The 27,181-nt window shown below is 43.7% G+C and overlaps 2 protein-coding genes and 1 long non-coding RNA gene across 13 annotated transcripts in view; 2 read left to right on the top strand and 1 right to left on the bottom strand.

Annotated features, from left to right (window-relative positions):
- The window catches only part of ZFYVE16 (zinc finger FYVE-type containing 16), a 61,433-nt gene extending 57,454 nt beyond the window's left edge, over positions 1–3,979 (top strand). For all 3 annotated transcript variants that reach the window (XM_048851863.2, XM_048851865.2, XM_075128548.1), the window contains exon 18: positions 1,736–3,979. In XM_048851863.2, the coding sequence (XP_048707820.2) occupies positions 1,736–1,897 (162 nt within the window). In that variant the 3' untranslated portion in view covers positions 1,898–3,979. The remainder of the gene's footprint in view (positions 1–1,735) is intronic.
- On the bottom strand, positions 27–24,549 carry LOC125637446 (uncharacterized). Of its 7 annotated transcripts, none has more exons than XR_012668457.1 (7): positions 24,081–24,549; positions 22,812–22,912; positions 20,360–20,519; positions 18,702–18,771; positions 17,879–17,957; positions 9,278–9,570; positions 27–1,245 (listed from the first exon to the last, which is right to left on the bottom strand). It is a non-coding gene; the product is annotated as an uncharacterized LOC125637446 (long non-coding RNA). The 7 variants fall into 7 exon arrangements; XR_012668458.1 differs by lacking the exon at positions 27–1,245 and adding an exon at positions 7,798–8,622; XR_012668459.1 differs by lacking the exons at positions 27–1,245; positions 9,278–9,570 and adding an exon at positions 3,810–3,887.
- Positions 24,550–24,779: 230 nt separating this feature from the next.
- Positions 24,780–27,181, top strand: part of FAM151B (family with sequence similarity 151 member B) — a 35,035-nt gene continuing 32,633 nt past the window's right edge. Inside the window, exon 1 of one of the 3 annotated variants that reach the window (XM_048851870.2) lies at positions 24,780–24,903. In XM_048851870.2, the coding sequence (XP_048707827.1) occupies positions 24,888–24,903 (16 nt within the window). In that variant the 5' untranslated portion in view covers positions 24,780–24,887. The other 2 variants (XM_048851869.2, XM_075128549.1) reach the window with 2 other exon arrangements.

Raw genomic sequence — 27,181 nt, forward strand, 5'->3', positions numbered from 1 at the left:
ATAACATTATTTAATATCACCACCTGTAATGATGCTGCCTTTGGTGGGACACTTCTGAGAGTATCAATTCAGGACAAATTGTTTAGAGCAGGGCAGTTACGGCCCAAGGCTGGGGTTTCTCTACTTCTGAGGCACACCAAACCAGCCAGATAGAGAGGACTTTGGTTTTACCCCACTGGCTAACGAGAAGTCACACAAGCAATTCCCTCAGACACTCCAGTTTCCCAGTATCACCACCAGTGCCACTCGTTATGGGGACAAATGGTTATGAAAATCAATACCCCAGTAAAAGAAAAAAGTTTTTCCCGATCCCAAAGGAGTAAGCCTCAGACCCAGGTCAATATACAAATCAGATCTTACCCACAAATCATGCTGCTGCCAATTCTTTAGAATTTTAAAATCTAAAGATATTCATAAAAGAAAAAAGATACAGATGACAGCTAGAATTGGTTAAATGGAATCAATTACATACAGTAATGGCAAAGTTCTTGGTTCAGGCTTGTAGCAGTGATGGAATAAACTGCAGGTTCAAAACAAGTCTCTGGAGTACATTCACAGCTGGGTTGGGTCATTCAGTCCTTTGTTCAGAGCTTCAGTTTGTAGCAAGGTTCCTTCAGAGGTCAGAAGCAGGATGAAGACAAGATGGAGGGGTTTTCAGGGCCTTTTATATTCTCTGCCCATGGAAGGACCCCTTTTGTTCTCACTGGAAAATCACAGCAGCAAGATGGAGTCTGGAGATACATGGGCAAGTCACATGTCCATGTATGACTCAGTTTGCAGGCCGACACCACTGTTTACATGTTAGATTGAATGTCCCCAGGAAAGCTCAGATGTGGATTGGTGTCTCCCAAAGTTCATTGTCAGTTAAGTGTTTCTTGACTGGGCACTTACTGAGAATAGTCCTTTCTCAAGAAGCTGACCAAATGCTTCACTGAGGCTACTCGGAATCAAATACATTTGAAATACAAGTACATAGCCCATATTCATAACCTTCAAATATAAAAATGATACACACATACAGCCAGCATAATTATAACCCCTTCATAGACACCTCAAATGACAACCTTTGTACAATATTTGCTGCAAATATTATAACAGTGGTTGCAACAATGATCTATACGGTCACGGTTTTTCTCAATAAAGTCACGCCACCTTAAAATAATGGTATTTAGGTATAACTTCTTTAGCTCTTTTAAATCTTGCCACATCGCCAAATGCTAAGTCCATTACCAGCAATGGATGTACCTGGAAAGAATTCAGACACAAGTCTGAGAGTTAGACTCGATCCCTGTTGTTCCTAGAGAAACTACTCTAGGTTTTGTTTCAAGATCTTAGCTGAGAGAGCTGCAGAAGTTTACAGCTCACCACAATTTAAACTTGTGTTTTTTGTTTAAAGTTTCATACTTTTCAATGGTCTGTCATTAAGTAACTAATTCACAATATTTCTGGTTGCTTGCATCCTGAACTAGCAGCACCTTGAAGTGTTGAAGGCCGGTTATTCGATGAGCAGAAGGCGGTGTCTCTCAGTTCTAAACACAAAACCTTCTTGCCAGTGAATGTGTTGACTTGCCCAAAGTCTCTTCAATACCACTTTTTATAATAGACAACCATGAGCTGAAATTTGTTTTATACAGACGGTGATGTTTGCACAGTGCATCTACTGCACCTCTACTTTTGTTTTGTATTAATATCTAATGTGTAATGTATCAACTTACTATACCTCTTTTTATTTTAGGTTGAGTATCAGTTAGGATCTGGAGGCCAACTTCTTCCACAGCATTATCTAAATGACTTGGACAGTGCTCTGATTCCTGTGATCCATGGTGGGACATCAGACCCCACAAGCTTACCATTGGAAATGGAATTAATATTTTTTCTTACAGAATACCTCTTTTAATATAAATGACAGCGTATATTATACTATGTATAATCTGATTTGCTAGAACTAACCCAACACCAAAGCTGTAATGCTACCAACACTAAAAAAAGTTAAGATTTATTTAAAAAAAACCCAACAGCTAAGTTTAGTAATAGATTTTTAAACTGGGTTTTGTTTCTAATAAATGAACCAACTCTCCTCCATCCCCAGCATAAAAAAGAAGGATTGTAGAGTTTAAGATTTCCTAAGATTCCGAAACTTTACACTTAATACAGTCACTGAAAAAAGGCAAGGACTCATTACCTCTAAGCAAACTGTAGCATTTACTATGTGCATTGTAAGGTTAAGCCATATACCTCTTAAACCCAAGCAAATATTTTAGTAACAGTCGTTATGATTAGATGTAACCTAAATCTGGGACACTCCATGTGGATGTGCAAATGAGCTATATTTACATTTTTAAAAAATCTTGTAAAGTATATTTAATTGGTACAGTACTGTTACTTGCTGTGGAGATCCAAATATAAAATCTCTGAGGGTTGGCTGCAAACAACGGATACTGCGTACTTATAATATATGGAATTTGCCTGCACAATCGGATATTGATTGTGTGGGAAGAATCGAACAAAACTTTGCCAGGTGTGTTATGGGTTTTTTTTAAAAGATTTCATAATTGGACTTGTCCTGACTTAAAAATCAAGACAGTTGACATGTTTGTTGGTGCTTTTGGAACTTGTGCTTTTACACTGAGTCTCTTTATAGTGTAGCTGATTTTCTTATGTATTTATAATGACTTATCTAACTTTGTTGGGTATCATTTTTGTATTACACTAATTGTCCCCCCTTCTCCCCCCCCCCCCCACTCCCGTGTTTAAATGTACCTTTGTAATTTGGGACTTCCAAGAGTGATTAAGAACTGGCCAGATGACCCTTAAAGTAGTAATCATGTAGCAATAAGTCAGGCATGAAACCTGTAATATCTTTTCTCCTCCCATCTCTAACTTCTGGGACCTCTTGGTCGCCCTGTTTATTTTTCAGGGAGAAAATGTATTAAGTGTGAATTTTCATGATCAGATTGCTTTGGCATATTTGAGGTTCTTTGTATAGTACATATTTTTGATACTGGGGTATTAGCAATTAAGAACTAAGATGATGCTTGTAATTTATGCCTGAGTACCGAGGTTCAGTGAACACCGATCAGGCATGATAACTATTGCATAACTTACCTGTTCACTTTGAAGAGAATCAGAACACACTGTATCCAAGACTGAATCATTTGAGTAAAATGTTGTTCGAGTTTTAGACTGACAGATCATTAAAAACCTAAACATCTAGATGCCTTCTTGATTCTCATAGGGGATATTTATATGGTTTTTGTATCAAAAACGCAACTAGTAACTTAAAAAAATAATAAAATAAAAATGTCACCAGCCCTATTACCCACAGCTTGAAGACCCATATTAATGGAAAGGTTCAGGATTTAAGGTCTTAGTCTAGAATAAACTAGGTATTTCATTGTAGTAATGCACACAATTTTTGTTCAGAGATGAATTGCAGTTCTGTGGACCAGCCAAAGACATTAACATAGGCAGCATGAACAAGATGGATGTCCAGTCTTCTGAAAGTAGTTAACAAGAGGACAGCAGGGATGAACAGTAGTCAAATGACGATTGTCATGTCCTTTGTCAATGTTAAGTACAGTTATAGCAGATGAAAGCAATTTGCAGACTAATTATTTTGTCTTTTGTGTTGCCCCATTGGTTATTGGAAATTAGACTCATGTCTGAAACTCTTGCCATTTAATGTTTCAATTTCATTTAATAATTATCACTAACAAATAAAACTGACTTAAGTGCTTAACAGCTGATGTAAAATAACATTGTTCTTCTGTTAAAAACAAAAACCATATCTTTGACAAACGTTTCCTATATTTTGTCTTTTTTTTTTTTCTGTCTTCAAAGTTTCTCTTTGCTTGGTTCTGCTATTGCACTTGGAGTGTAGACTGCTCCTAAAAAAGGAATTGCTGTGTTTATGTCCAAATACAACTTTAGGCAATAGCCTGTAATTTACCAACAAATAAATGAACCAGAATGAAATGTTTCATAGTAACTTTCCTGGTTTGGAAGACAAACCATACTCATGGCTCCTGTCCAAAAACTGAGGCTCTTTTAAGAAAGGTGCAGTAGTATAATCAGTGATGAACATAAAAGAGTGAAGCAGAAAGGGCCACGTGCACTCCAACTTCTGGTTAATCAGTCTATGCTTTAATTTTTTTTAGTTTTTAGTCCTAATGCCTATGAAAAACACCCTACCAAATATGAACTGAATACAAACTAAAGCTCTGCACAGTCTACTGGAGACTGTGTGAGTGTGGACTCCCCTTCCCCCAACTACCCAACAAAAAATCCCTTATCTTAATTGTGTGTCAACATAGACTGTTGCTGCAGGATGGAGAAAATATCAATATTAACAATTTATCATCAGTCTCCTTCACATGCAGACTTACACCAAAATAACAAAAGATACAAATAAAACCCAACTTAATTATTTTGCATCTGTGTGGGGACAATGCATAGACATACACCAAAATAACTACGGCCTGGTCTACCCTAGAAAGTTTTATTGATGTAAGTCACCTTGCATCAACCTAGCTGTATATGTCTTTACACTGAAAATTTTCTTTAGCCAATGTGAGCACCCCGTTACAATGATGCAATAACACCACCTTCCCAAATAGTGTTGAGCTATGGTTGACCTATTGAGGTCGACACAGTGCAAAAGTAAACACTGTGTGATGTCTTTCAACCTCAATAGTATTCCAGCAGCTGTCTCACAGTTGTGAACTCCAGTGCCCAGGGGTCAGAGACCGGAAGCCAAACCTCCTCTTTAAAAATCTTTTGTGTTTTGAAATGCCTTTTCCTGATTGCCCAGTTTGGCGAGCACACCTAGCAGCTCTTCCTTGTGCACAAGTGCTCAACTGTCCAGCCTGGCTCAATGCTCTAGATGCATTCCTGCTTGGAGCAGATGGGAGGTATTGGATCTCCTGGGCCTGTGGGGAGAAGAAACTCTGCAAGCACAGATAGGGAATTGTCATGGCAACATGGATATTTACTAAAAGATTTCACAGGGGAAGCAGGTCAGGGGGTACAATGAGTACAGTGCTGCATGAAAGCAAAGGAACTGCAGTGGGCATACTACAAGGCCAGGAAGGCCAACAGTCGATCTGCTGCCAAGTCACAGACCTGTCAATTTTTACAACAAGCTGCAGGCTATACTTAATGGAGACCCCACCAGCACCCTGCAGACCAATGTAGATACCTCTGAGGAGCTGGAGACAGAGACCCCTGTTGTTAACAGCAAGCAGGAAAAAGAGGATGGGGGACCTGCAGCAGGGTAAGGGTCCAACTATGCCTATGCTGTGAGCCAAGACCTGGTTGAGACTCCACCGGAGACTAGCCAGTCCCACCAGCCAAGCACAGACAAGCCCAGTGCAATGGAAGGAACCTTGGGTAAGTGTATGCATGCATTTTTCCTCACGGTGTTTAAATGTAATATAATGCTTGACCACACTCTGACTTAGCAGGACACGGGTATTGACTTTACGTTGTTTTATTTGTACTAGACAAGGCAGCAATACAAAAAAGGGGGTAGAGCTGGTATCCGCCTGTCATTCTCCTGTCGAATTTGGGGATGGGAGGTATGGAGCAGTTTGTTCATGTACACAGGCTGTGTCTTGTATCCTCTAGTGATCTTGATAAAACTTTCATGGAGGTACTCTGCAGCTCTCCCCTGACGGTTTCTAGGGATGGCAGCCTTGTTTTTAACTCTGATAGGATACTTTCCTACCTCACTCTGTGATGACTTTGGCCGGCACAGTCACAGTAAACAGGCGAGCAGCATACAGGCCCTGGTTGCTTTGGGATGCCAACAGCCATTGTGCTACGAGTGCCTTTTTTTAAACTCAGGAGTGAGAGATCTGCTAAAATCGCTGCCTCCTGTGAAAAACAGTGCCATTGCTTGTATTCATACCCATGGAAATAAAGGCTGAAATTCTGTTCTATGCAACTGAACAACTCTCCTTTCTTCCTCCCACCCCTGTCCTGGCTGGGTCATACTCATGGCTGGGACTGGAGAAAGGAGAACTGTGATGTGCAGGGGTGCTCCAAAGCTGAAGTGTCAATAAGCATGTCTTATTTGAAAATGCTTATAGGAGTAAGGAAAGGGAGTTCTGAAATTTAGCTTTTATTTTCCTATGTGACTAAAAATAAAGTGATACATCTGTGTGTGTTATCTGTAGCTACTGTCATTGCAGCCTTGAGGGGTGCCCCTCCACTTGCTTGGAATGCCAGACCCGAAGAGGAGAAAGAAGAGGGTATGTTCAGTACTATCCTGCAAGTCAGTGCTGCATTGGATTGTGAACAGAGGACCTAGAGGGTCAATATAGCAGCCAACATGAAGAAGTCAAGTAAATGCATGATGGTGGATGCCTTTGTAAATTAAAGAAGGAGCAGTAAGTCAGGGGGAAGTGTCCTCTGGGCCTGAGCCAGTCCACAGTCTGGGCCTATACGTTTGACATCCCTGAATTAAGGCATATTCAGAAACAGTCAGTTTCCATGTAAAGACCAAGTGATGGAAAAAACTTCATCTCTTGCTAAATTGTTCCAGTGATTAATTATCCTCTGTTAAAAATTTGCACTTTATTTCCAGTTTTACTTTATTGAGTTTTGACTTCCAGCCATTGAATTCTATTATTGTACTCATGTTTTGAGAGCTCAAGCTGTTCCTTGTTAAAGGCTCTTCAGCTGCAGTATGTTATAAAATCAAGATGAATTTCCAAAAAATATACATTTATTGCATACCAAAACCAGTAAAGAAACTATGTGTAAGTTAAAAATAAAGACAATAAAACAAATTAACAGAACTTTGCAAGGAGAAAGAACCCTTATGTCCACTTCAATCCACTTGGGTTACACACACTGACCTGTGAGAGCCACAACTGCTGAATATGTGAAACTGTGGGTCATCTTTACTGTCCCCTTTTGGAGATTGGTTGGGGTAAGGCAGTGGCCTCTGATGTCACATGGAATATTGTAGGGGTGCAGGGAGGTGCTAAAATTGAGTTCTCCATTGACTGCAACAGTAGACGAGCCCATGATTGTTGAACCTATAGGTCAACAAAAGTGCAGCATTTGTGTTTGTTGCCGGAGAAGACCCTCTGTGTCCTGGTGAATCTCCTCCCTCTCCTGCTGGGACTTTCTCCTTTCTGCTTTTTCATTCTCCATGTTGGCTGGTAAGGTAAGCATCTTTTTTGCTAGCAGTGGCCATTGGGGCTGCACTTACATCCTGCACCCCACCACGCACCAGAGGGCAAAAAGGGCACAGCAGGGCCAAACATCCCTGAGTTCCTTCTTACAGCCCAGGGCTGTGAGATGTTACTGCAAGCAGCATCTCTACCTTCTGCGCACTTGCACATTTTAAACAAATTTATTGTATATAGTTATCTCTTTAGTAGTTAGGATAATTTGTATAGATTTCTATTGTGGGTAAAATTTTGTTTTTTGATTGCCAGGTACTGGGCTTTCAGCTCTTATGATGGAGCAAAAGTCTTCAGGGTTTCAAATATTGTCCCTCAGAGGGCAGCTATACCCTTCAGTGATGGGCATATGTATGTCTATGCTGCCAGAAACTAAGAACAGTGCGTGATGAGTAAGGTAAATCATTAAAGTTGTCAACAGCTTCAGAGACTGCCACTACATTTGATTAGGCCCCCAAATGAGTGGCATTGCAACCTCACATACAGAATCACCATGCCGTTTGTTTGGGGGCCTAATCAAATGTGTTTTTACAGCAGTGTTCAAGGTTTCCACAAACTTTATTCAAATTCACGATTTCTGTGACAAAACCATAACACCGTTTATACCAGACAAAAAGCAACTGAGAGCCTGAATGGGGTTAAATCTCCCCTCTTTGAATTACACAGGAGAGGTAGGAAGGGATGTCCATTGTCGTCTTTACTTTTTGCATTGGGCAGGTAGCCTTTTACACAGAGGATAAGAAATGAATTTATCAGAAGAATAAAACTTTCAGAAACCTATCAGAAAATAGGTTTACATGCTAATGATGTATTGTCAAACATGAGCATTTCCCTACAACTAGTATCTAAACCAATCCATGATTGGGAAAATATCTGGCTTTGAAGTAATATATGCCAAATCTGAAATGCTGGGGAGAACTTTGTTGTACTCTGAAAAGTCATCATCCAAAAAACACTTGGGAAACGTATTCTATAAAATAGCTTGGAATTCAAATCTCATCACAGAAGAACTGAATGATTTTAATGCCCAACCATTACTTCAGGGGAAAAAAAAACAAAAGACATTCGCATGCTGGGGAAAGTGTGCCGCGTCTAGGTTGGGAAGAACAGCTACAAAATCGACCTGAATATTTTTGTGAAGGATATCTTTCTTGTTTCAAAAATCTTCCTATAATCTTTCCAACATAAAACTTTAAGAGGACTATAGAGTGTTAGAAATTATATAGAATAAGAAAAAAAAAGATTAAGTGAGATACTTCGCACAGATCTAATAAACATGATGGTATAGCTATTCCAAAATGTGGAACTGTGAAGCCAGTCAGCTCAAATAATAGACTGGAAGTGCTCTAATCCAGCCAAACACTGAGTCTTCTGCGCTGCAATGCACTGCTCTCACTGTCGATGCTTGAGCATCATCTGTGGACACACTCTGCCAACAAAGGGAGCGTAATGTGAACATGCGATAGTGATGTTGTTATAGCACTTTTTTGATCATCAACATAACTTTTGTCGACACAACTCTGTAGCCTAGACAAGGCCTTAGTTACTTTTGGGGGCATACTTAAGTCCCCAGGCTTCAAACTCTGACTCACTTGCCAGGAGTCCTTCCTAGTTAGTGACAGCCACTCACACTGTATCTGTTCCCTTGTGGGTACACGTGCCCTCGGCACTTGTTTTAAGAGCCACTCCAGGTGAGAGAGATGTTAAATGATGAAGTGCTCCATTTGTCTAGCTTTAACTTCAAGCGCAGAAATGGTCCCTGTACAGCAGTCTCCAAGTCACCCCAGTGTCTCGTCAGCCCTGTCAGGTAGACCTACAAGTGACGGAAAGTCTTTCATCAAGAATACTAAATCTCAGCAAGAGATCCGCTGTGCCGGAGACCCCACACTCCTTAAACCTCCTAGAGAGGTTTGAACAGTTTTGGTACAGAAAGCTTTAAATCGAAGTCCTCAAGCTCATCTAAATCATACGGTACTCACCAATTGGTACCGAAGTCTTCAGTATGAACAAATATGGACAAGTATCAAAGTATGAACAAGATACTAGAGACTCTATGGGCTCTGCAATGAAGAAATCAGTATTACCTGCAACATCTACTTCTTTGGTGCTTCGATTGGTAGTCCAGCAGATGTTACAGTTCTCCCTGCACCATTCTCAGTATTGCAGGCCACTGCAACCCCGGTTCATCAGGTTCCCGTGCAACTGCACCCAGTACTGCAGGAGTTCAGGTTTTCCAGGGCTATGTTTGTCTCCGATGAACCTGTGTCTCCTTGTGATAAATGAAGCGGGGGGGAAAGAGGGAGCTCCCTTTTATGGACACTCAGACAGCCAGTTAGCTATAAAATCCCTCTTAGTAGCTGTTCTCTGCTTGCTTTACCTGTAAAGGGTTAAAAAGTCCACAGGTAAAAGGAAAGGAGAGGGCGCCGGACCAAAAGAGACAGTGGGAAGGTTAGAACTTTCTAAAATTGGGAAAAACTTCCCTTTGTCTGTTCCATTGTTCTCCAGAGGGAGGGGACAGAGCAGAGACAGGGCTGGGACTATGCAGTAAAAAGATTTTTGTCAGGTATGGAAATCATCAGATCATACCTAAAACCTCCTCATAATCAGAAAATGTCTAGAAAGCTGCGATTAGGTTTATTTCTGTTTATTTCTTCTTGGCTTGTGGACTCCTCTGTGCTAACCCCAAATGCTTTTTGTTTTGCTTGTAATCTTTAAGCTGGACCTCAAGAAGGTTATTCTTGATGTTTAATTTTTGTAAGTGGGTTTTTTTAAATCTAGCAAAAGCCTAAATTCTGGATGTATTTTCTTTCTTTTTGTTTTTAATAAAATTTACGCTTTTTAAGAACAGGATTGGATTTTTGGTGTCCTAAAAGGTTTGTGCATATGTTGTTTAATTAGTTGGGGACAACAGCTAATTTTCTTTTTCTTTCTCGGCTCTTCCCTGGAAGGGGTGTGTGAAAGGGCTTGAGGGTATCCCACAGGAAAGAATTCCCAAGTGTGCCTACCTGGGTTCTCAGGGGTTTTGCATTTGGGTGGTGGCAGCATCTATCCATCCAAGGTCAGAGAGAAGAAAGTCAAGGAAAGTGTGGGCTCCTTACTGAATGAGGGAGGCAACCTAGTGACAGAGGATGTGGAAAAAGCTAATGTACTCAATGCTTTTTTTTGCCTCTGTCTTCACGAACAAGGTCAGCTCCCAGTCTGCTGCACTGGGCAGCACAGCATGGGGAGGAGGTGACCAGCCCTCTGTGGAGAAGGAAGTGGTTTGGGACTATTTAGAAAAGCTGGACGTGCACAAGTCCATGGGGCCGGATGCGTTGCATCCGAGAGTGCTAAAGGAGTTGGCAGATGTGATTGCAGAGCCGTTGGCCATTATCTTTGAAAACTCATGGTGATCGGGGGAAGTCCCGGACGACTGGAAAAAGGCTAATGTAGTGCCCATCTTTAAAAAAGGGAAGAAGGAGGATCCTGGGAACTACAGGCCAGTCAGCCTCAGCTCAGTCCCTGGAAAAATCATGGAGCAGGTCCTCAAGGAATCGATACTGAAGCACTTAGAGGAGAGGAAAGTGATCAGGAACAGTCAGCATGGATTCACCAAGGGCAAGTCATGCTTGACTAATTGCCTTCTATGACGAGATAACTGGCTCTGTGGATGAAGGGAAAGCAGTGGACGTGTTGTTCCTTGACTTTAGCAAAGCTTTTGACACTGTCTCCCACAGTATTCTTGCCAGCAAGTTAAAGAAGTATGGGCTGAATGAATGGACTATAAGGTGGATAGAAAGCTGGCTAGATCGTCGGGCTCAACGGGTAGTGATCAATGGCTCCGTGTCTAGTTGGCAGCCGGTATCAAGTGGAGTGCCCCAAGGGTCGGTCCTCAGGCCTGTTTTGTTCAATGTCTTCATAAATGATCTGGAGGATGGTGTGGATTGCACCCTCAGCAAGTTTGCAAATGACACTAAACTGGGAGGACAGATAGATACGCTGGAGGGCAGGGATAGGATACAGAAGGACCTAGACAAATTGGAGGATTGGGCCAAAAGAAATCTGATGAGGTTCAACAAGGACAAGTGCAGAGTCCTGCACTTAGGACAGAAGAATCCAATGCACTGCTACAGACTAGGGACCGAATGGCTCGGCAGCAGTTCTGCAGAAAAGGACCTAGGGGTTACAGTGGACGAGAAGCTGGATAGGAGTCAACAGTTTACCCTTGTTGCCAAGAAGGCCAATGGCATTTTGGGCTGTATAAGTAGGGGCATTGCCAGCAGATCGAGGGACGTGATCGTTCCCCTCTATTCGACGTTGGTGAGGCCTCATCTGGAGTACTGTGTCCAGTTTTGGGCCCCACGCTACAAGAAGGATGTGGAAAAATTGGGAAGAGTCCAGCGGAGGGCAACAAAAATGATTAGGGGACTGGAATACACGAGTCATGAGGAGAGGCTGAGGGAACTAGGGATGTTTAGTCTACAGAAGAGAAGAATGAGGGGGGATTTGATAGCTGCTTTCAACTACCTGAAAGGGGGTTCCAAAGAGGATGGCTCTAGACTGTTCTCAGTGGTAGCAGATGACAGAACGAGGAGTAATGGTCTCAAGTTGCAGTGGGGGAGACTTAGGTTGGATATCAGGAAAAACTATTTCACTTGGAGGGTGGTGAAACACTGGAATGCGTTACCTAGGGAGGTGGTGGAATCTCCTTCCTTAGAAGTTTTTAAGGTCAGGCTTGACAAAGCCCTGGCTGGGATGATTTAATTGGGGATCGGTCCTGCTTTGAGCAGGGGGTTGGACTAGATGACCTCCTGAGGTCCCTTCCAACCCTGATATTCTATGATTCTATAAGTTGTAACCTTGGGAGTTTAATACAAGTCTGGAGTGGCCGGTATTAATTTTTAGAATCCTTGCGGGCCCCCACCTTCTGTACTCCAAGTTCCAGAGTGCGGAATCAGCCTTGACACTCCTTTATTGAGCTCAGTTAGACTCCTGCTACCATGATCTCCACTGTATCCAATACCTTGCTGATACCACATGATTCCTTGGTACCCATGCATTCAGAGAGGCTAACCATTGCTCCTCCATTAAACTATGCAAAGAATTCTCCAGATCCTCAACTTTCTATTCAGGGCTCTTATGATTACATGCCTAAACCAGCTTCTCCTGAAGCTGCTCCACTGAAGGATACTTCCAGTCTTGTGCAACCTCAATCTGCTCAGTAACCTCCTTGGTATGATCAGTCCCTTATGCTCTCCTCTCCTCGTGGCCACATTAGGACCTTTGAGCTGTCTATTGACAACAGTTCTCCATGGTACCCCGCACTTGCAGGGAATGCTAGGGACAGCGCTCCTTAATTCTCTCAATTTCCATATAGCAATCTCCACCACAGGAGGGGACGTCTGAGGAGCAAGAAAGGTGAAATGATAAAGAGGCTACCCCTCAGACAACTAGTTCATCATCCTCCCGAGATGAAGTTGTTAGGCCCTCTTTATCTAGTGCTGGTGACTTCAAACATTAGGAATTGATGAAAAGAGTGGCAGATAACTTTTCAAAAGCGTTACAAGAAGTGCAAGAGACTCAGTATAAACTGCTGGACATTCTTCACACGCCATCTTTAGCGTATGTTGCTCTTCCTATATACAAGGAGATGTTAGAACCTGCCAAGAACAATTTGGCAAACTCCTGCCACCACTGCATTCCCCGCCCCCATCTTTTTTATTAAAAAAAAAAAAAAAAAGTACCATGTTCCAGCTAGGGATTCAGAATTTTTATTTGCCAATCCTGTCCCAACTCCTTAGTTGTCGATGCAGTAAATAAATATTCAACGGACAATGCAATTTGAAGGCTACCCTGTATGATAAAGATTCAAAGCACTTAGATATCTTTCGTCACAAGAGTTACCTGCCACTTTGCATTTCAGAATTGCTAATTACCAGACAATTCTTGCAAAATATAATCACATTAGCTATTTAGAATTAATTCCTTTACGAAGATCTCCCATCAGAGCATAGGGAACTATTTCAGGCCCTCATCACAGAGGGACAGCTTCTGGCAAGGATAACTCTCAATACAGCCCCCCATTTCATCGGCACAGCTGAAGTCATGAGCTGAGCCACATGGCTGCAGTCTGTAGGATTAAAGCGTGAAATCCAAAACACTGTAGAAGACATCCCCTTTGATAGTCTTAAATTATTCAGGTTTCAGAGTAGCAGCTGTGTTAGTCTGTATCCGCAAAAACAACAGGAGTACTTGTGGCACCTTAGAGACTAACAAATTTATTAGAGTATAAGCTTTCGTGGGCTGCAGCCCACTTCATCGGATGCATAGAATGGAACATATAGTAAGAAGAGATAAATAGATATACCTTCTGTGTGTGTGTGTATATATATATATATGTGTATTTTTTTGTTTTTGAAGCTTTTCTGTTGCAGAATTGCCACCCTTAAGTCTTTTACTGAGTGGCCAGAGAGGTTGAAGTGTTCTCCTACCGGTTTTTGAATGTTATGATTCCTGATGTCAGATTTGTGTCCATTTATTCTTTGGCCAAACCGGACAGTCTCTACACAAATGTACATGGCAGAGGGGCATTGCTGGCACATGATGGCATATATCACATTGGTAGATGTGCAGGTGAATGAGCCCCTGATGGTGTGGCTAATGTGATTAGGTCCTATGATGGTGTCACTTGAGTAAATATGTGGACAGAGTTGGCTTTGGGCTTTGTTGCAAGGATAGGTTCCTGGGTTAGTGTGTTTGTTGTGTGGTTGCTGAAGAGTATTTGTTTCAGGTTGGGCGGCTGTCTCTAAGCAAGGACTGGCCTGTCTCCCAAGATCTGTGAGAGTGAGGGATCATTTTTCAGGAAAGGTTATAGATCTCTGCTGATGCACTGGAGAGGTTTTAGTTTGGGGCTGAAGGTGACGGCTAGTTGCGTTCTGTTATTTTCTTTGTTGGGCATGTCCCGTAGTAGGTGACTTCTGGGTACTCTTTTGGCTCTGTCAATCTGTTTCTTCACTTCAGCAGGTGGGTATTGTAGTTGTAAGAATGCTTGATAGAGATCTTGTAGGTGTTTGTCTCTGTCAGAGGGATTGGAGCAAATGCGGTTGTATCTTGTTCAGCAACTCCATGGATGAGTGTCTGCATTTGCTGAAGGACTGTAAGGCAAACTTTCATTTGCTGGGCATATGTACACCTGCAAGCGAGGAGATTTAATGGGTCTCAGATAGCAGAGAGGTCCCATGCAGTCGGTTCTTGTCTGAGTGATTATGCACAAGTATGTTCCACAGTAGGTGTGTGTGAGCCCTGTGCACTCGAGTCAGACTTTTGCCTGCAGTACTACTAGACAGCATGTGTGCCTGCTCTCTGACAAGAGCGTAATGGTTGTATCTGCCACCTCCCACTCTGTTTCTTCTTCCCACCAGCTTTCCCTCCAGTCGCTGATAACTTTACTGTTGTTCGATCTCCTGTCTCAGAACGAAAGCAAGTTACTGCATCTCAACCTCAACTCTCCATTTTACAGCATGGAAGATTGCTGGTTCAATACTTATGAGCAATTGTGCTTCTGAGAGGTTCAGACCATCTTTGTGTGCAGCAGAAAAGAATCCACTAGAGCCTCATATGGAGTGAAGTGGAAAAGATTATAGGTTTGGACACAGTCTTAGTATTTATCACCTCATCACATGGAGAATACACGTATGCTGTACTACCTTTTATACCTAAAATCATCAGGCCTTTCAATTAGTTCTGTGGGAGTTCTCCAGACTTCTGTTTCTGCACTAAATCTACCAGTAGACAGATTTTTCCATCTTTTCTCATTCTCTCATTTCTCAATTTCTCCAAGGCCTCGTGACCATTTACTTTCCTGTGTCTGCTCCTGTACCTGTATGGGATTTAAATCTAGTCCTCTTCAAAATCATAGGGACTCCTTTTTTGAGCCTATGGCTACAATTTAATTGTCATTATAATTTATGCAGATGGCATTTTTGGAGGCTATCACTTCCGCAAGCAGGGTTTCAGAATTTCAGGCTCTCCTTTCATGGTCTTCCATAAGGATATGCAAAAAGAAAAGGAGTACTTGTGGCACCCTAGAGACTAACCAATTTATTTGAGCATAAGCTTTCGTGAGCTACAGCTCACTTCATTGGATGCATACTGTGGAAACTGCAGAAGACATTATATACACAGAGACCATGAAACAATACCTCCTGCCACCCCATTCTCCTGCTGGTAATAGCTTATCCAAAGTGACCACTCTCCCTACAATGTGTATGATAATCAAGGTGGGCCATTTCCAGCACAAATCCAGGTTTTCTCACCCCCCACCCCTTTTCTTTCAAAAACCACACACACAAACTCGCTCTCCTGCTGGTAATAGTTCATCCAAAGTGACCACTCTCCTTACAATGTGTATGATAATCAAGGTGGGCATAAATCCAAGTTTACCCAGAACGTCGAGGGGGGGGGCGGGGGGTAGGAAAAAACAAGGGGAAATAGGCTACCTTGCATAATGACTTAGCCACTCCCAGTCTCTATTTAAGCCTAAATTAATAGTATCCAATTTGCAAATGAATTCCAATTCAGCAGTTTCTCGCTGGAGTCTGGATTTGAAGTTTTTTTGTTTTAAGATAGCGACCTTCATGTCTGTAATTGTGTGACCAGAGAGATTGAAGTGTTCTCCGACTGGTTTATGAATGTTATAATTCTTGACATCTGATTTGTGTCCATTTATTCTTTTACGTAGAGACTGTCCAGTTTGACCAATGTACATGGCAGAGGGGCATTGCTGGCACATGATGGCATATATCACATTGGTGGATGTGCAGGTGAACGAGCCTCTGATAGTGTGGCTGATGTTATTAGGCCCTGTGATGGTGTCCCCTGAATAGATATGTGGGCACAGTTGGCAACGGGCTTTGTTGCAAGGATAGGTTCCTGGGTTAGTGGTTCTGTTGTGTGGTATGTGGTTGTTGGTGAGTATTTGCTTCAGGTTGGGAGGCTGTCTGTAGGCAAGGACTGGCCTGTCTCCCAAGATTTGTGAGAGCGTTGGGTCATCCTTCAGGATAGGTTGTAGATCCTTAATAATGCATTGGAGGGGTTTTAGTTGGGGGCTGAAGGTGACGGCTAGTGGCGTTCTGTTATTTTCTTTGTTAGGCCTGTCCTGTAGTAGGTGACTTCTGGGAACTCTTCTGGCTCTATCAATCTGTTTCTTCACTTCCGCAGGTGGGTACTGTAGTTGTAAGAATGCTTGATAGAGATCTTGTAGGTGTTTGTCTCTGTCTGAGGGGTTGGAGCAAATGCGGTTGTATCGCAGAGCTTGGCTGTAGACAGTGGATCGTGTGGTGTGGTCAGGGTGAAAGCTGGAGGCATGTAGGTAGGAATAGCAGTCAGTAGATTTCCGGTATAGGGTGGTGTTTATGTGACCATTGTTTATTAGCACTGTAGTGTCCAGGAAGTGGATCTCTTGTGTGGACTGGACCAGGCTGAGGTTGATGGTGGGATGGAAATTGTTGAAATCACGGTGGAATTCCTCAAGGGCTTCTTTTCCATGGGTCCAGATGATGAAGATGTCATCAATATAGCGCAAGTAGAGTAGGGGCGTTAGGGGACGAGAGCTGAGGAAGCGTTGTTCTAAATCAGCCATAAAAAGGTTGGCATACTGTGGGGCCATGCGGGTACCCATAGCAGTGCCGCTGATCTGAAGGTATACATTGTCCCCAAATGTAAAATAGTTATGGGTAAGGACAAAGTCACAAAGTTCAGCCACCAGGTTAGCCGTGACATTATCGGGGATAGTGTTCTTGACGACTTGTAGTCCATCTTTGTGTGGAATGTTGGTGTAGAGGGCTTCTACATCCATAGTGGCCAGGATGGTGTTATCAGGAAGATCACCGATGGATTGTAGTTTCCTCAGGAAGTCAGTGGTGTCTGGGAGTGGCTAAGTCATTATGCAAGGTAGCCTATTTCCCCTTGTTTCCCCCCCCCCCCCCCCGACGTTCTGGTTAAACTTGGATTTATGCTGGAAATGGCCCACCTTGATTATCATGCACATTGTAGGGAGAGTGGTCACTTTGGATAAGCTATTACCAGCAGGAGAGTGAGTTTGTGTGTGTGGTTTTTGGAAAAAAAATGGGAGGGGGGTGAGAACCTGGATTTGTGCTGAAAATGGCCCACCTTGATTATCATACACATTGTAAAGAGAGTGGTCACTTTGGATGGGCTATTATCAGCAGGAGAGTGAGTTTGGGGGGGTGGGGGGGGCGGAGGGTGAGAGAACCTGGATTTGTGCTGTAAATGGCCCAACTTGATTATCATACACATTGTAAGGAGAGTGATCACTTTAGATAAGCTATTACCAGCAGGAGAGTGGGATGGGAGGAGGTATTGTTTCATGGTCTCTGTGTATATAATGTCTTCTGCAGTTTCCACAGTATGCATCCGATGAAGTGAGCTGTAGCTCACGAAAGCTTATGCTCAAATAAATTGGTTTAGTCTCTAAGGTGCCACAAGTACTCCTTTTCTTTTTGCGAATACAGACTAACACGGCTGTTACTCTGAAACCTGTCATTACATAAGGATATGGTTCCCCTTAGGCATAAATTTACGGATTGGCCTAAGGTAGTGTCAGTTTTCTATCTAAACCAAACAATTAATATTCCAGTATTTTTCCTGAAACCTCATTCATCTAAAGCTGAGAAAACACTTCATACCTTGGGTGTTTGTGAAGCCCACGCATTCTATCTGGACAGCAAAAAATACTTCTCGCCCCCTGGCTTCTTGTAACCTATGCTGAGAGAATTAAAGGTTAATCTCTGTCAATTCAGTGAATCTCACACTGGATTTCTGATTGCATTAAGCTCTTCTACAATGTTGCTTAAGTCTCCTCTACATTGAGAATAATGGTTCACTCAATCCACTTCATTAGTTTTTCTGAGCAATGTTCCAGTAACTGATATATGCAAGGCACTGACACGGTCCTCTGTGTATATCTTTTCCACTCATGATGATGTGGCTTTGGCAAGTCAGTGTTACAGTCTCTAGCTTAGATGATCCAAAGTCACTCCACCTGTAAGGGAGCTGCTGATGAGCCATCTACAGTGGAATGTATATGTGCACAATCACTCAAAAGAGAGAGAATGGTTACTTATCCACACAGTAGGGTGACCAGATAGAAAGTGTGAAAAATTGGGACAGGATGGGGGCTAATAGGCGTCTATATAAGAGAAAGCCCCAAATATCGGGACTGTCCCTATAAAACTGGGGCATCTGGTCACCCTACCACACAGTAATTGTTGTTCTTTGAGACGTTTTGCTTCTATACTTTCCACGACCTCCCTCCCCACTAGTTTGGACATGTGAAAGACTGGAGAGGGAGGCAGCAGACGTGCCCCTTTTATGCCCTTGCCTGAGAGCCTGAGGAGAGTAGGGGTGCAGACATTGCCTATGCCTAGTAGTAGTTCTGGCAAAAGTCTTCTACTGTAGTACACTGGGAACACATACATCTACAGTGGAATGTATAAGTGCACAACTCACCTTGAACAACAGTTAGTGTACAGGCAAGCAACCGTTTTTTTCTCCACCTACCATAGAGCATCTGAGCCACCTAAAAAGAAACCCAGAATGCAGAGGGGAAAGTTGTCACTGCTACACTTGGATGGACGCAGTAGCCATCATCTATGAAGTGTTCATTTTGACACCTCAGCCAAGGGCCACAAACACTCCCACAATCTGGGTCTGCTGTTGTATCATCCTGCCCTTTCCATCCTCCCATCTTTTGGGGATAGTCTCTCCTATTTCTGCATCTCATGGGACCACATTATCTCTGACAGATAGATCTTGGAGTTTATAACATCCATTTCCACTCCATCACTCCCTCTTATCTCATCCCTTTTCAGGCACCCATCTCATGAGCCTTTCCTCAGACAAGAATTTTTCTTCCTCCTCTGCATAGGAGCTATGGAACCAGTTCTCACTTAGTATAGAGGATGGGGATTTTATTCCAGATACTTTCTGGTTCCCCCCAAAAAAGGGCAGGTGGAGGCCAGCTCTAGATCTCAGGATGTTGTATACCTTTATCAAGGTACAAAAATTCAAGATGGTAACACTTGTAGCTATTTCACCCCGGATCTGAATGACCTTTGCAACCCTTGTCATTTAAGAGGCATACTTTCATGCCATGATAAAATCCCCTCTCTCTAGAGATTCCTATGCTTTTACATAGATCAGGACTGCTATCTACACCGAGTCCTCTCTTTTGGACTCCTGGAGTGTTTATGAAAGTTATGGCGATAGTTGCCACACAGCTTCACCAATGGGGAATAATCTTCAGTTATCTTGACTGGCTTCTCAAGGCGTATTCCTATACCGAAGTTCAAACTGCTGTAAAGAAGGCTCTGTCTCTCCCACATGCTCAACCCTCGGCTCAATACTGCCAAGTCCTCCCTCTTATCTCTATAGGGGCCATTCTCCATGTCACAATGTCCAGAGCCTACCTACAAGAGGACATATTTTTCACTCTGACCGACTTAATTGCGTAAGTTCAAATGAACCTATGGGCCACTGCCAGATCATGCCTACAGCTCCTCAGGCATATGGCAGCATGTACCTTCATCATGCTACACATCCACTTACACCTGTGTTGCTTCCAAGACAGGATCAGGACAGTTTATACCCCCAACAGAAACACTCTGAACATGATGCTCTCTAGTCCCAAATGTGGGCTAGTGTCCCTCAACTCGTGGAAGAATCCACACAAGGTATGCTCAGGAGTTCCCTTCAACCGTCCCTCACACTGTCACAATAGTTTTGAACATATTTTTTCTAAGATGGCAAACTTATCCACAAGATCACAGTATGTTGGGCAGATGGTCCATCCAGGAGTCTACCCTACATATCAACATTCAGGAGCTCAGGGGCGTGAGATAAACTTCTCCCCATGATAAAATGCCCAGTTGTCCATGTAATGACAGACAACCAGGCCAGTATATACTACATAAATTGACAGGGAGAACAAGATCCTATTCCCTCTTCTGAAAGGCAATCAGGTTATGGAATGATGCACAGTCCACTGAATCCTCATCACAGCAGTTTGCCTAGCTTTCAAAACACCCTAGATGACTGACTCATTAATACTTCAGTCAAGATCAAGACCGGGAACTTGACAGATCCACACTCAGACAGGTATTCCTTACTTGGGGTCTTCTGAACATTGGAGACCTTTTTACCATCACTGCCAACCAGAAATGTATGAAATTCAGCTCCCGGGGAGGCCTTAGTTGCCTTTCTCTGGGGGATGCCTTTCTCTTCTCTTGGTTGAAGAATCTTCTCCAACACTGCTAATCATCAGGATTTCTAAATAAAATCAAACAGGACAAAACCATGGTACTCTTGCACCATTCTGGCCAAGACAGGTGTGATTTTCTTATCAGCTTCACCTCTCCTCTCAGCCAGCCATCAGTCTCCTGCTGATGCCCAGTCTTCTGACTCAAGCTTTGGGGAATGTTTGTCATCCCAGTCTGAACACTATGGCTCAAGGCTTGATTCCTAGATGGCTCTCGGGTCTAGAATTCTCCTGTTCCAGAGAGATTCAAAAAGTCCTAATGAACACCAGAAAATAATCCACTAGGAAAACTTACCTTGGGAAATAGAAAAAATTTCATCACTGGTGCACTTACTATCGCCTGTCTCCTGTCAACTGTTCCATCCTGGAGGCTCTGGAGTATCTTTGTTCGCTGAAGAAAGGAATTCTCTTTGAGCCCCATTAAGGTCCACCTACTGGCCATCACACCATTTCATTCTCATAGACTCCTTGATATTAAGGTCAGAAGGGACCATTATGATCATCTAGTCTGACCACCTGCACAATGCAGGCCACAGAATCTCACCCACCCACTCCTGCAATAAACCTCTGACCTATGTCTGAGCTATTGAAGTCCTCAAATCATGGTTTAAAGAGTTCTCCTGTGGAAGGTTTCTTGGTATTTGCTCATCCTGCTACTTCCAAATTCCCATCTATTGAATCTTTTCCTGAATGTCTGAGAATCCCCCACACTTGGGATTTGAACTTGGTTCTTAATTCTCTGATGAAACCTCTCTATGGGAAACTTGCGACTTGTACGCTTTTAAACTTTCCATGAAAACTGTCTTTCTAATGGCAATTATCTCAGCTTGAAGAGTTGCTGAATTAGGAGGTTGGTTTATTAAGTCAGTGGTACTCAACCATGGTACATAGAGGTCTTCCAGCGGGCGGAAGGTACATCAACTCATTTAGATCTTTGCCTAGTTTTACAAGAGGCTACATTAAAAGGACTATCGAAGTCAGTACAAACTAAAATTTTATACAGACAAGGACTTGTTTATGCTATTCTATATACTATACACTGAAATGTAAGTACAATATTTTTATTCCAATTAATTTATTTTCTAATTATATGGTAAAAAGGAGAAAATGAGCATTTTTTCAGTAATGGCTGTGACACTTTTGTGTGTTTCTGATTTTGTGAGCAAATAGTTCTTAAGTGAGTTATAACGTGGGGGTACACAAAACAAATCAGACTCCTGAAAGGGATACAGTAATCTGGAAAGGTTGAGAGCCACCGTATTAAGCTCTATTACGCTATTGTCTTCAGGGACACTGTATCCTTCTGACCACATCAGTGATTCCTACCCAGAGTGATATGGAAGTCAGAGACCAATCAGGCTATTCATCTGCTAGTTTTCCACCCTAGACCCCATCAGACTAGGTGAATGCTGCTCTTCACACCTTAGATGTTAGGAGATCACTAGCCTATTATTTGGACAGGATTAAACCTTTTAGAGCCTCCCCAAGACTCTATCTACAGTGGACAGAGCTAAGGGAACACCAGTGTCCACACAGAGACTAAGTGGATTTCCAGCTGCATGCTCTCTTGCTATTCAGTTGCTAATGGGACATACCCACCTAGGGTCATAGCCCACTTGACAGATCTCAGTGCACATCTGTTGCCCTATTTCAGTGGTCCCCAAACTTTTTACCTCGTGCCCCTGCCTTTACTCCTATCCAAGCCCTGGAGCTGGGAGTGAGGCTGTGGCTCCGGGAGGGATGCAGACAGGGGTAAGGAAGCTGGGGCTGGAAGCAAGGCCCCAGCCCTGCCCCTGAACATTCCTGGGGCGGGGGGAGTGCACCTCACAGATTGGGGACCTCTGTGCTACTGAATGATGTTCCTATTGTGGAAATTGGCAACGCTGCGACATGGGCCTTTGTTTACATCTCCTCAAGGCACTATGCCTTGGTGCATGTCTCTCAAGCAACTGTCAGAGCGCCTGCAATGGAAATAGTGGGGACTGGTGTGACTGGGATCCAGCCAGGGAGCTCATGATCAGCTCAGAAGCAAGACCTGGAGGGGCTGAACAGGCAGGAATCCCCAGGACCCTCTTTCCTAGCCTGGAACTGGCTGCACCACCCCAGCCAAGTCTTGTACCTCCCCTCACTGCCCCCATTCCAATTCGAATGGAGCTTCTGCCCCAATCCATGCTACCTTTTCATTCTGTAAAGTTCTAGGACCAAGTTCTAAAGTTCCCACCTCATTCAGAGGGTTCTGCATGGGCATCACGTCAAGTGAAGCACCCATAAGGACACTACTCAAAGGGAGAATGGTTACTTACTTTGTACTGTAATGAGGTTTTCTTTTTGGTGATTTGTGTTCCTGTGGGTGCTGTATTACTGCCCTCCTTTCCCTCTGCTTCAGAATTTCATCTCCATGGGACTGTAGTAGAGAAGGAAGTGAGGCTGGTTTATCTGTTGTAGCCCTCTGTATCCTCTGTATGGGTCACAATAATTGCTAAAGCACCTGTGCTCACTGAATGAGCACTGCTGCTGAAAATCACTGTTTGAAGGCTCATGTACACCTTATGTGGAGCACCCATAGGGGGACACCTCTCAAAGAATTCCAGTTACTGTACAAGGTTAGTAACCTTTCCATAGGTATTTTTCTCAACTTTTCTAGAATGTTGTTTTGTTTTATAGAGAGAACTAACTTTAATAGAAGTGATGGCTTCTCCTAGAAACAAATATAACTAATTTGTCTTTGCATACAACTTTCCAAACAAAGAAATGTCCATCTATGCCATAGTCGGAATAGGATATGGATAGATAAGTTTCCTTACATGAATGAGTTTTGATATGGTAAAGAGGTCCAGCAACCTCCTCTACTGCATGATGAAAGAATATTTAACAAAGCGTTTCAGTAATACTGCACCCAAGTCAGGTTAAAAAATAGAGATTAAATGGGGATAAATATCAGAGAAGTTGTGAGAGGTGGTTATAGTCATATGATGGACATGTCCCGTGTGACTAGTACGGTGTAATTTATAACCAAATTTTATAAATGGTTGGATATTTATTACCTCATGTTCCCCGGGCTTCCTTCTGGAAATGGGCCCATTCAAACAAATCAATTACTTTTATTTACTACTAGCTCTACTACTGAAAGCCTCTGAGGGGCAAAAGAAAAATTGTCAAAAAACTCAAGGAATGGTTCCAACAAAATTAGGAAGTTACAGAAAAAATAACGCATCAATTATGTACCCACCAAAACTAGACAACACAGATAGTTTAGTTACTATTTATTCAATAATCAAAGTACACATGTCCACAAAACAGTCCATGTCCAATTTTTTTAATAATGTTTGATAAGTTGTCAATTTTCCTCCTTTTAATAACTACTCCAGAAAGAACAGTCTCTCTAAAACAGTTCGGTTTACACCTTACAATAGCGCTTTGACTATGATTCTATGACTGCATATTTCTTTACCTTAAAGCGTTCATTATACTTGTTTTACTTCTGTTTACATTATGTTTTGTAAAGGTGTTAATACTCCCTGATATAAAAAGCCTGTGCCAATTTCTACAGTTCCTTTAGTGACTGCATTCACCTTAGCTTGTCAAGGAGAGGCGTGGAACGTAGTTTCTCATTTATTCTGACGGCTGCAGTTTGGGCATTAAACCAGGCTCTGTGCTGCTTGTTTAAAAATGTAAAAATACGTGGAAAAGTTTTTTAGGGCCAAGTAGTGACCCCCCCCCCCCTTAACGTAATTCTAGGTTCAGGGCTCGTGCCCCGTAACCGTTTTTTAACAAGTGTAAAGGCCCGAGCGGCCAGCGCTACCTCTACCCGGCCCGAGCACGAAGCGGACACTTCCCGCCGGAAGGGGACAGGGCGGCTCACTGGACGCTGCACCGTGATGCAGCCGCCACAGCTCCCTGCGGTGACGTAGGGGAGCGATAGCAGCACGCACGGGGTTTATGGTGACCCGTTAATATCTTCCCCATAAAATGCCATTTCGGCGGGTCTGGGGTATTAATCCGTCTTCCTGCCCCATCACCCTGCTGCCACGGGCCTGGCCCAGCCGCACCTGTCCCTCCACACGCCGGCGGGGCCTCTCCCGGCCTTGCCGAACCGCGAGGCTGCTGGGCGGGCCGCAGTGTGCCCAACTGGGCCCTCAGCGGGGTTTCCGGCCCTGGCACCTGGGAAGGAGGCAGCAAGAACTAGGAACTAGTTCTTTCGCGGAGCAAGACGGCTTCCGGTCCCACTAGCAGTCACGAGACGTTGTGCTGCCTTACAGGAGCAACCGCTGTTCCGAGGGGAATCCCGGATCCTTGCGCCCCGAGGCCGAGGCCGAATCGAGTCCCGGCCACAAGAGGCGGGGCTAAGCCGGCAAGACCCCAGGCGCCTGCGCCCAGCCATGGAGCGGGAGCTCGGTAAGAGCCAGGTGCCCTCCTGCTGGGCGGGCTGCGGTACTGGAGCTGTGGTAAACCAACTGCGGCTCGGCTCAGCCCGAGGGCGAGGAGGCCTGGCTGGGGTTAGGGCGAGGGAGCGGTGCAGCCGCCGGAGGCATCGTCTGAGCCCAGCTACGCGCCCTGCCTGCTCTCCCAGACGCCCCGTCACACGCTTGTCCCCGACCGGCCTCCCTGAGGCGTCGTCAGCGCCGGTGCCCGGCCCTTCGGCGCTCGCTGCGTGCGTTGCTCTGGGGGGCGGCGGTAGCCCCGCTTCCCTGGCAAACCAACCCCCTTCCCCAGTCTCCCGGAGAAGGAAGCCGCCTGGCGCGCGGGCAAGAGGCTCTGCCTAGGGGCGCTGGCTTTGGGGGCATGGCCTGGCCGGGAGGACGCAAGTTGCAGGGCGTCTGGACAGAAGACCGACCCCTACCCCAGATTAAATGGCGGGGAGAACCCGCCGGAACCGGAGACTATAAGTGAGGGGAAAGAGATTTCGTGACGCTAGTGGCATTTGTGACATGACGTCATGAATCCGAGCGTGTTTGCGTCAGGTCGCCCACGGCGCAGAATTAAGCAACCCGCGGCCCACGCGACGAGCAGAAAACACCCGCGGGTCGCGTGAAAGTGTGGCGGAAACGTTCCTGCATCCGCCATGGGCTGTCTTGTCCTAGGGAGCTGTCCCTTCGCTCCCTACGCCGACCTCTCTACTGCGCGCCTCAGACCCTCGCAAAAAGCCTGCAATCCTCTGCTGCTAGGGGCCCTCCTGCCTGTGTCTGTCCACGAGCATAGATCCTGGAGTGTGAGAGGGCTCTTGATAATTTTCCTTATAGTTCCTAGGGCTTGGGATGCTCCTGGCAAGCCCCATATGGCTACCCTTCTAAGGTTTTTAAAAGGTGTATGTTAATGAACCTCTCTTCCAGCCAACCTCAAGAAGGGTAACACCCCCCCTCACCCTCCAAATTTTCTTTGCTTTTCATTTTCATGCTGTGACTAGCTAAACTAAAGAAATTTTCTTACTGAATTGTTATGGAGGTGAAGTAAAGTCGCAGTACTTAGCAGTGTGAGTGTGGCTTATCTTGCATAAATATTGAGATCTGAAGAAAATATAAAATCAGGAACTGCAGCATCAAGATTGCAGTTCTCAAACAAGGCACCCAAACGATCTGACTCGTGCAACAGTCCAATCTTATTAATGATCAGAAAAACTAGATGTCTTAATAGTACAATGGTGTGCTGCTTTACAGCCTTGTTTACACAGGACACACAAAAGGATTCTATGAATTCCTGCTTGAGGCAGAAGGCATTGAATGGAGGCAGTCATTTCTCATTCCTCCTTAAGGGTAGAGTCAACCAATTATCCAAGTGTCATTAGGCAAAGTTAGCATCTTACTTTCACAGGCATCATCCCCTAATCATATCAGAACAGTTTAATAAAAAAAACAACAGTTAGTGTGCTGGCAAATCATCACACTTAGTATCTAAGATCTATATATGTAGAGTCCTGCATGGATACAAAATTTGTATCTGCATCTGCAAAAATGGTCCATGGATACAAAGCAGTTATCCACAGATTTGCGGGGCTCTAGATACAAAATTTGGGTCCGCATCTGATCCACAAAAATGGTCTGTGGATATAAAATGGATATCCATGATTTGCAGGGCTCTCTATATATGAAACAAATTCAAAAATGAGCATTCTTTGTTGCAGTTTTGATAGTAAATATACATCAGGAAGATGGTGGGCTGGTATATCCAGGGGCAAAATGAAAATAGTTTTGGTGCCTTATTTGAGAAATGCAACTAAACTCTACATCAGGTGGTTTGTTGTTTTTAAAAACTCTCACTCTTGAAAGATAATATGCCCTCAGACTGAGAGACTGCAGCCTTAAGCTGAAAAGAGTTTTCTGTGTTTATCAGATTTTTGTTTCCTGCTGGGAATTTGTATGGGAAGTAGAGCCCTGCAGTGGGACCCTCTGGCATAACAGTGGTAGTGGAATTAAAAATAGTCCCACGCAGAGGTCTAATGGGAAGTACATTGTAACAATGGGACAACAATCTGAATTTATTACCTGAGGCTTCCAGAGGAATAGATTAACACAGTTCAGATGAATGAAAGGAAGATGCCATAGTGGTGAGGGTCATAAGGGCAACAGAAGCACCTGTAAAACCAGGGAGATTTTATAGTTACACTTAAAATCTCTGTAGTGCTGCACCTATTATACCATCATTTTCTTGCCAACGGAAGGTAGAAGAAGAGACTACA

The sequence above is a fragment of the Caretta caretta genome, chromosome 5 (assembly GCF_965140235.1).
Source record: "Caretta caretta isolate rCarCar2 chromosome 5, rCarCar1.hap1, whole genome shotgun sequence".
In the NCBI taxonomy this organism is placed as follows: domain Eukaryota; kingdom Metazoa; phylum Chordata; order Testudines; family Cheloniidae; genus Caretta; species Caretta caretta.